This window comes from Xenopus laevis, chromosome 1L, assembly GCF_017654675.1.
Source record: "Xenopus laevis strain J_2021 chromosome 1L, Xenopus_laevis_v10.1, whole genome shotgun sequence".
Taxonomy (NCBI): domain Eukaryota; kingdom Metazoa; phylum Chordata; class Amphibia; order Anura; family Pipidae; genus Xenopus; species Xenopus laevis.
In genome coordinates this window covers 72151864-72161835 of record NC_054371.1, presented here as the reverse complement: position 1 = coordinate 72161835, position 9972 = coordinate 72151864, and the positions used below count along the sequence as shown (strand labels likewise).

Genomic DNA, 9972 nt, shown 5'->3' with positions numbered 1-9972 from the left:
GGTTTTGGTGTAAAGTAGAATCAGCTTGGATATGTGATTGCTTATACTTTTGTGTATATAAATATTGGATTATAGATGACATTGCCAGAACATCTGTGTATTATATCACTAGATGGATCCCCTCTGTTGGAACACAGGGGATCTGCAGCAATATATATGGAGCCAAAGTGCAACCAATGCTGTCCCTCTCCAAAGGATGTGTATTGGGCTACAGACAGGTTTGTGTATTCACACTGGGTTGGGCGGGGTGTATTGGTCCTACTACTACTATCTTGCCTCTAGACTCACCACAAAAGAACAAGTCTAGAGATAACTTGAAGGGTTTGTTAACCAGAAAAAAAAATCCCTGATTGTCTTGGAACTTTTTTTTTGTTGCTGCCAAACTTGTCCTTTCAAACCCACAGGATAGAGCACTAAACAAAGAATATTTGTCGTAACACGTTGCAAAAATAATACCTACGGTGTAAATGTCTATTCATGTGCCCGAAGGAATGTACAGGTTAAAGGAAGATAGAGATACGCAGAAGTGCCTGGGGTTGACGCTGCTTGAGAAAGGCCGAAACGTTGTTTAAAAGTTACAAATGCATATATATATATATATATTCGAAAAAATATATGTACTCAGAAGTAAAAAAATTGTTTCTGGTTGTAGTTTGTTTAAAATTCAAAGTGCTACCTCCTATATGTTATTAGACAGAGAAAGAGCTTATTACCATCTGCACCAGGTAGTTATAAACAGGATAGAGAGCCGCAGGATGATTTGTAAATGATAAATAAAAACTCACAGCACATACCCATAATAAGACTTGAAATAATCCATTTGGAGTGTGCCATATAAATATAAATGTGTGCTCTTGTGTATCCCTGACTATAAGAAGGACTTTGAGCAGATCTCTATCTACTTCTTCCTCTACTTCCTCTACGATTTCAACATTAATTCAAGTAACACTTTCCCCCTTTTAATGTCCTGTGTGGAACTGACTGCCACCATACTCGATTTCCTGCAATACACAAATCAGTCTGCCCTGCCCAGTCACCTCTCCTTTTACCCCCAAGCGCAAAGACGCAGGAGAAATACAGGAGCTGGGGAAACTTTTGGCTGGTTTGAGGACATGCCCAACTGCTCCTACCAAAGTCTCCTTTAGTTAATGTACAAGCGTTCATCATAAAACAGCAGAAGTTATCTGGGATCAGTTTAGTGCTGTGGAAAGGCACCGACTCACGAACAATGGCTCCTTTGCTGCATTAGGGCGTCGGCAATTCCCCAATAGAACTCTCCTGGCTATCAGCAACACCGACACCGACATTTGAACACCGACTTTTTTTTTTCATCTATACAACCCTTAAATCGGATGGAAACTATTGAGTAAAAGTATCAACTTTTGTATATATTTATGCCAACTGAAATTTGGTAGGTAAATATTCAATTTCAAATCTATTTGCCAACTGAAATTTGGTAGGTAAATATTCCTTTTTAAATTCGTTTGCGCAATTCAGTAGACTTGGTTTGGGTTTACTAGCAAAAGCCGTTTGATGTCTGCATGTCTGCCTCTGTATATACACATATATCTTCATGAAAATTAAAAGTATTTTGTTTTAAAATCTCCACCGAGATTCCTCATGTTTCTGCCCTCCCCGTAAGTGTCTGAACTGTGTGATCCGGTCAGTCTGCAATTTAAATTGAGGTATTTAATAACTTCTTGAAATTCTTTTTATATTCGTATAATAAAATGGACTTGGCGCCGGGCCTAAGACTTAAAATAACCGTATATTAAACCTGATACGCAATGAAATATGAACATATGGTGTGATGACAGTATTTATGTCCATTTCCCATAATCATGAGTCTGTTGATTTTTTTTTCCCAAAGAAATACATTTATTTTTTTTTCCCTTATTTTTTTTTTTTTTGCCAAATAACCTTAAAACAATACATTAGTTTTATTTTACAACCAGATAGTTCGGTAATATATGAACCAGAATGGAGTTCAACAAATAAATAATGACACTTCTGAATTAAAAAAAAAAAAAAGAAAGTCCAACGAGTTGACCTTGCACACGGGAAAAAAAATAAGAAATCGTGGATGGATTTCGTGTCCTCGGGTTATTGGTGGGTGACTTCGTCCTATTATTTTGCTGAGCATTTCACTACTCCCCTTAGGTTGATAGAATGGGGGAACATGGCTTCCAATTGCTTTGCAATTTATTTGTCCGTTATTATGATTTTTAAGGAGTGCAGCCTATAGATGTACAGAACCCCCAGGACAGTGATATCTTTAAAATACAATGTTCTCGTTTATTATATACATTCTTCTTGCTGGGCTTTCGTTTGCATGCTTTACTCTCAAGCCTAATGTGTGTTATTAACACTGTAAAGATATGAAGGACAACTGTTTTTATAAAATTAATTTGACATTTCAATATACATATATATATACAGCCTTTCAGTCCTTTTTGACGTTTGATGGTTAATTAAGATTAAAAAAAAAATTCAAGCCAGAAATAATATTAAAATGCCACGTCCAGTCTTTGGTGCCCAAATTTATATTTCTAAGAATTAAAAATGTCTGTTGTAGTTTCACTGCAGGACATCCGCTGGAATAAAAATGAATTTAGGCGTTTCTGCATGTTCCTCCTTGTCTATTCTCTTTTGGTAGTGACCCAGGTATGTGATTGAGAGGTTTCAGAGTAGTTCCCATACAGGACAGTATATATACAGGCTCATGCATATACACAGGTATCACACGGGTCTGTCTACTGCATATTGGCAGGCGCTGAGGTTGGATCCTGGGGTCTGAACGGTGGCATAGCCAAAACTAGAGTGTTGCTTGGCTTTGAGTCTCAGGCTTGCCAGGCTGGAGTTACATGTGTCTCTGTAGACATAAGGAGGTGTAGGGGGAGCATAGGGGCAGGCCGACGTTGGCACTGCAGTGTTGAGGGAAGGGTTGCTGAGATTGTTCAGGTTATTCAAGCTATTTAAACCAGAGCCTGGCACCCCAGTAACAGCAGAGGGGACCATGCCAGAGGACATGCTCATGGAAGAAATGGAATTGGGCGAGGAGAACATACTCTGGGAGGACAGTGGGTTGACATTCATAGAATTGAAGAAGGGGAAGCTCTTAGTGGAAAGAGAGGCTGAAGTCAGGCCCTTGGCTGCCCAGTTGTTGTACGAGTAACTGGGGTACATGTCATCATATGGCTGCATCAGTCCATTGAACTGGGGGCCAAAACCATTTTTACAGAGCTCGGCTTGTTGGTTCCTCTCCCTCTTTCTCCACTTGGCCCTGCGATTCTTAAACCAGACCTGAAGGAGGCAGAATAGAGAATGTCTGGGTTAGTTGTGCCACTGCAATAAATATATATATTTGCGCCTATCAACATGATACAGTTAAATTCAAGAGTTCCCAATGCACCTTACATTTACAAATACATTAGCTACAAGTATCAATCAAAATAGGTATGTTCTCAGTACCCTAATGCATAATAATATCATCTACCAGCACAAATAAAACGACTCCAGAATTATTACTATTACTGTTGTTGTTATTAGCAGCAGCTACATTTGTAACAGTAGAAAGTCTGTGTCTGAGTTTTGCAGCCATCACCTTAAAATCGCCTGCTGCTGTCAGCAAGGCGTATGGGTGGATTTGTAGCAGAGACAAGGGAGCAGCATGTCGTTTTTCAGGCCGAATATTAGAACAAATGTTTGTCTGGAATGAACCTCCCCTGTGCTAATCTGCTGTGACTGAAAGAAACTTCTGACCCAATTTGTCCTCTCCGGCTTGTTGGCAAGACTTGTCTATTTAACTATGTGCTAAATGAGATCCCTAGATCCTCCCTCCAGACAATTGAGAATTCAGTTATCAATCCGCTCCCATCTCTCCAATCCACATCTGTGCGTCTCAGCGGCCAGTCACCCTCCCGCAGTGCGACTTTTGTGTATTGAGCAGTTCCTCAATGAGCCCTGTTTATACAAATCATGTTGGACATTGCACATCGTTGTCAACTCTATCATTAATCCCTCACACTCAGTGCAGGAGAAGCCCATTAGCCATTTTAAGGCACCCCTTGCATTCCCAAAATTGTACTAATCTGATAAGGCTCTGCCCTGATAAAGTGCCTGATTTCACTGCCCCCCAAAAAAAGCCCCTTCCTTAAGATGTGCTATCAACAAGAATGGTTTTCAATTTTATTTATATATATATATATTTAAAAATACACGTATACATTGTGAAATTATCTTCTGTTTCAACGTTTCGGCCGCCTTTAGAGCACGCACATTTAAAGCAGTTGTAAATATAAAATAATTACATGAACGAAATCCTATGGAAAAAATCCTGGATCATAACTACAGTTACTGTTTATCTGATATAGAGAATGTTATTAGCAACTTGTGCTGTGACTAATTGTCCTTTTTATATCACACACGGATCTATTTTATTTTACAACCTATTCTTGCTGTGTTAATATTTGCAAAACTCAAGCACAATTTGTGTCCAAGGCTGTTCTTATACAGAGTCCATGTTTGGACACCATAAAAACACTTTTCTTTCTCAAGGCAGAGATTGTGTAAAATCGGTTGTGTAGACTGGGTGTATATATAATTTACCGAGGCCTTTGAACGCGTGTCCTATTGCAAATATCACTTTAAAGCAAAAGGGACAAACCGGTATCACGGTTTGTGAAATAAATCTTTGAGAATTCAACATACCCAAGCACAGCACCAATAACTCTTTTGCGCAAACATAAATTTCAAAGAATTTTATATCAGGATGAAATATAATACATTTAAAATGGAACACAAAAATTCATTCCAGGTTTATACCCTTTGTATAACACAATTCAGACAACAGATAAAAAATGCTAAATATTTTCTTTTGTGCTGTATATCAGGGCAATTAAAAAGCAAAATAAAACCGATTTTGCAATTGCGCAAAGCTGCTCATCTACAGTGGATGAAAAATATGTTTCTGTATGGTAAATAATGGTTTTAGTCGCTTACGTATTTGTACTGTTAAATATGTTTTGGAAGAAATGAATTAAAACATTTAATATTTAGTATTTCCAAGGCCCAGTCAATCGCTAGAGTGACAGCAAATAATAATTTATTCATTGTCAGATCAGGTTTTAGAATAATATAATATACAATCGAGGCTGCCAACAATATCATCAGTTTTGAAGACTTGAAAACAATATGAACTCATACAAGAAGGTGAGCTAAAAACGAACTGTCTGTACTCACCCTGACTCTGGCCTCTGTCAGATTGGTCCACACTGCGATTTCCTCCCTGGTGGACATGTCGGGGTAGCGATTCCTCTGGAAAGTCGCTTCCAGCTCCTGCAGCTGCTGGCTGGTGAAGTGAGTCCTTTGTCGCCTCTGTCTCTTCTTCTTGGAGGGATCATCGGTACTGCTGTCCTCGTTCTTTGTTTGGTGACTTTTGTCTTTATCTGTCAGAAGGAAACGAACCGTGACTGTTATTATTATAGAATAAAATGGCAAATTTACGAAACAAAAGTAAAGTCGGAGATCCATTTCCTACGGCGACAAATTGATTTAACACACTTCCCATTTCTGGACTCCGTTTGAATCATCATTCGTCCTGTTTGGCTTGTTATATTAATCCCAGTAAATGTGAGCAGTACACAGCGGCCCTCCTTCTTTTACCTACTACTGTACTAACGAACGATTTCTCATTTACATTCTGCTTTTTCTAATTCAAAATGACAACGAATTACAAAGAAGTCTTTACTCAGTAAATAGTAACTTTCTGTTTAGCGACAAATAAAAATAAAACAGTATTTTCCCTTAAATATATGCGACAAATGAATTTCTTCCTATCCTGTTATAAATAATTTTTTTCCACTTAAAAAGTAGAAGTGTTCATTTTAAACAATTTCCCTGTGTGCTTTATTATGAAATAATGTATTAACGAATTCATGCAATATTCTCAGTTCTGTTGATATTTTGAAGATTTTGTCAGAAGGAGTTTTCATATGCAACTGGGAGCACAATGAATGAAAATATTTATTTTACATGGTTCCCTGTCAATATATAACAGATCTGTCATTGTTTAAAAAAAAGAACTAATTAAAACAAAATAACTGCACCAATTCAAGTCCCAGTTGCTCTATTCGAACTTCCATTATTTGCACTAGTTCAGTGTTTGAATTTCCAAACGACCATGAGTCAATCCTCCCCCGGGGATAATAAAAAGCAATTCCCTGGCCCCTCCTGCTCTTTTCATTTCTCTGCTGCAGTCACTCTGAAGACTTTATTAAGCGACCCATTGTCATTTGTTTCACCTAATTATCTGCAGAACTATCGCAGTATTTCTGCCCTCCCCCCAGTGCTTCAACGTAACAAAACTGACTGACCCTGTCATTTCTAAACTTGGTATGGGATCACACACTTGAGGATACAGAATTAGAATATGCCCCTCGCTAGATGAATGTGCTCCTGCTGCTTGTCACCAAGTCCAATGTAAATGAGAGCTACTGTACTCACTAGAGTTCTTGCACAAACAGTTCTTGCACAAACAGTGATTTAATAGAGAATGAATCAAAGTTGAAAAGAAAAAAAATAGGAGAAATACTGTATTTGCAATTTGTAGGGGCACCTACACACCTGTGAGTAATCAGCAGCCCCCCAGCAAAAGAACTCTTGCTCACTCTACTACATATAGCACACATATGTGTCCCTTGTGCCTGGGCCATGTTCTTACCTGCAGTGTCTGGGCTGGAGGTGTCAGAGATGGTGTGCACCTCTAGCCTTGACTTACACTCCCCAGAGCGCTGACCCAATGAGGAGGCCATGGATACAAGGGTCACTGTCTGGTGCTGGTGGTGATGATGGTGGTGGTGATGGGAAGAAGCTGCAGCAACTCTACTCCCAGCCAAGTGATCCAAATGTAAAGGCTCTTTCATAGAGTTCATGGAGGATGCTGGGGGTACAGTACAGTAGGCTCACAAAAATATCCAAGTCCAAATAATCAGAGAACTGAATGAAAGCGCCCGAAAGTCGCAATGGAATTCAATGACACTACTATGAGTCCAAGTGATGGCACCAGCAGGGTATGTAGGACAGAGCAGGCTGCTGAGTAAGTACAGGCTTACATGTAAGTCCTGATGGGTCCACTACAGTAATAATGAAGGCTGCTGAGCTCCTCACTCGTTGCTACAGGGTGATGGAAGGAAATCCTCCTAGAGATCTGTCAGGAGCATTAAAGGCAGGTGCCACTGGGCAGAGAGATGCCACTGTATCCAGGCTCAGCACTTGCACAAGGGATGCTGATCTCATTCACTACCAACAGGCAATGGAGACCCAACGAAGGCTCAGCCGCTTCCCTGTTTGACTAAGCCCGTCACATCAGACATTTGTCCTACCCCAGCACTGTGACGTCACCGTTTGCCACACGCCTCCTCCCTAACTGGCTCGTCAGTCCCGCAGGGCGCGCATTGGCCAATAGGAGGATATCGACCGGCAACGTGCTCTCAAGAGGCGTGGCAATTGTAATAATAGCGACCAATCGGCTGGAGGCAAGGGCGGGCTCTAAGCTTGACATCTCCAAGCAGTTGGTGCAATACAGACACTCAAAGCACAAGTGCGCCGGGAGATCGCTGCAAACTCACACCGGTCAATGTGATGGAAGATTTAACGTGTGCCAGGGGGAAATGACAAGGGGATTCACGTTGTTTTAAAGCAAAATATGGACTTTTTAAAATGATATTACTTGTCAGACTTACATGGGGAAGGCGGGCCTGGGAAGCTAAATTGCCATTGAAAAATTTGCTACAATCCGTATCTGCACATTCTCTATAAAGTACTGTCCCGATATGTACAAGTCGCTTTCACGCCCAGTTCATAGAAAAGAATTGGGTAACTGATCATATCCAGAAAAAAACCAGTCAGATCCCGAAAAAAACGACCAGATCCCCTTTGCCTCTGAGAAATAGATATACATGTATTTTCCAAATATATAAGGCCTTAGATTTACAAAAGGAAAACATTATACTCATTACAGTAAATAAAGCACCTAATTACGATCTTTCTCATCATCTGTCTATTTCTGTACATCTATCTACACTATCTATCTATCTATCTATCTATCTATCTATCTATCTATCTATCTATCTATCTATCTATCTATCTATCTATCATCTATCTATCCATACATCCATACATCCATCTATTATCTCTCTCTCTCTCTCTCTCTCTCTCTCTCTCTCTCTCTCTCTCTATCATCTATCTACTATCTATCTTCTATCTATCTATCTATCTATCTATCTATCTATCTATCTATCTATCTATCTATCTTTCAATCTGTCTATCTTTCAATCTATCTAATCTAATTATCATATATAAAGCTTTACCTATTATCTCTCCTTCCCTCATATCAACTATCATTTCTTTATGTCTGCCCCTTGGCAGTCAAACAATACAAAATAAAATTAGGTTAAATTAATTTAGATTCCTTTCATTATCTGAAGCCTAAATGACGCTTTTTTTATCCCTGAGATCTGGCCCAGAATCTCTCTCAGACCCCACAGCGTTTCGGCAGAGACAATGCTCTTCCATTTCTAGTGCTTTTTAATCTGATAAGACTCTCATTTGCCTAAGTCTTTTAAATAGGGGTTTAGGCTGGTCCTAGTAATTTTTCTTATTGAATTTCCTCTAATTCCCACCAGATCATAAAGTATACACAGAAAGTAAATATTTCCATTTTTTTCACTCTGCTGTTGATGACCTATAACCAAGTCAATGTGATTCTGGATCAATCTTGAACTATTTGTTTATTAACTATATATCTTAGGTGAGTGGGGGGGTTTAGGAGAGGGAGGTCTCGAAATGGGTGGGAAAATGTGGAGAGAGTATAATGGCTAATCTTGATCATTTACATCACTAACTGGTGCCTCTTTTAGCACAGATTATTGTAGGTGTGTGTGACAGGGGCATCAGACCAGGCTTTTAGGACTCTACAGACCAGAGCTGTGGGTGCGTATATCTCTCCTTCTCTTTATCCACCTATATATGTACCATACAAACACACACACACACACACACAGAAAAGGCAAACACCCTCACATTTATTTTATACAATTTTTAGCTCAATTTCTTTACATTCACCTTTATGCCTGTACACATACATATTATCTGTATGACATGGCAGAGAAATTGATAGATAATATATATATATTTAAACAAATCAGTTTTAGCCACCACATCGCCATGCTTTGTATCAAAGGACTGTACAGCCGATATGATAATTAAAGGCCCTAAACTGAAGGTAAAAGCTATATAAAACTTTATATTACTGCACAATACTCTGGCACATAAAATAAAAAAGCGCAATTTTGTAAATATATTCCCAAGACGCTAGTCAACACCACAACCGATGTATTCACCTTTTTCTATTCAATAAATGAACATAGACAACAATTGTATCATAAAAGAATCATTAGTGGCTGCTTACACGGCGCATTTTTTATTAAGTTATTTTGTGCTATATTACAATATTTACGATAAACTATGAAATATTTGTTTTTTTCTAAATTGATCGCAAACTGTTAATTTCAGCTTAAGTTATATCAACACAGATGAATAAATGTCATATTATGGGTGTAACATTGTATCGACTGATAGCTGGCAGAGCACAACCTACACTCAATTATAAATTGGTGAATATTTATCGCTATATAATGTAAAAGAAATAATATGCATAACGAAATAATTAAATTCTTTATGTTCTTTATGTGGATGATTACATTTACTAAATAAGACGAATCACAACCACAGGAATATAATAGTACAACGAAATGTATATATACTTTCTATATATATATATAACCGACCAGTACAAGTCGAACCAAAAGGGGTCAGATAGATCCATTAAATAAGTAGATGATTGATAATGGTCGCTACGAATAGGAAAATATCTGATAGTTGTGTGTTACAACACCAGGCTGTTTCTATTGT

General features: G+C 38.6%; 1 protein-coding gene and 1 long non-coding RNA gene across 2 annotated transcripts; one reads left to right on the top strand and one right to left on the bottom strand.

Moving 5' to 3' along the window:
• Positions 1 to 2739: 2739 nt before the first annotated feature.
• pitx2.L (paired like homeodomain 2 L homeolog) lies at positions 2740 to 6979 on the bottom strand (the record flags this gene model as incomplete). The annotated part of the gene is given in 3 exon segments (NM_001088287.1): positions 2740 to 3303; positions 5242 to 5447; positions 6722 to 6979. Coding segments are annotated over 3 exon segments (981 nt in total).
• A 1750-nt stretch (positions 6980 to 8729) lies between these two features.
• LOC121402985 lies at positions 8730 to 9748 on the top strand. The gene is made up of 2 exons (XR_005966922.1): positions 8730 to 8809; positions 8924 to 9748. It is a non-coding gene; the product is annotated as an uncharacterized LOC121402985 (long non-coding RNA).
• The last annotated feature ends 224 nt before the right edge of the window (positions 9749 to 9972 follow it).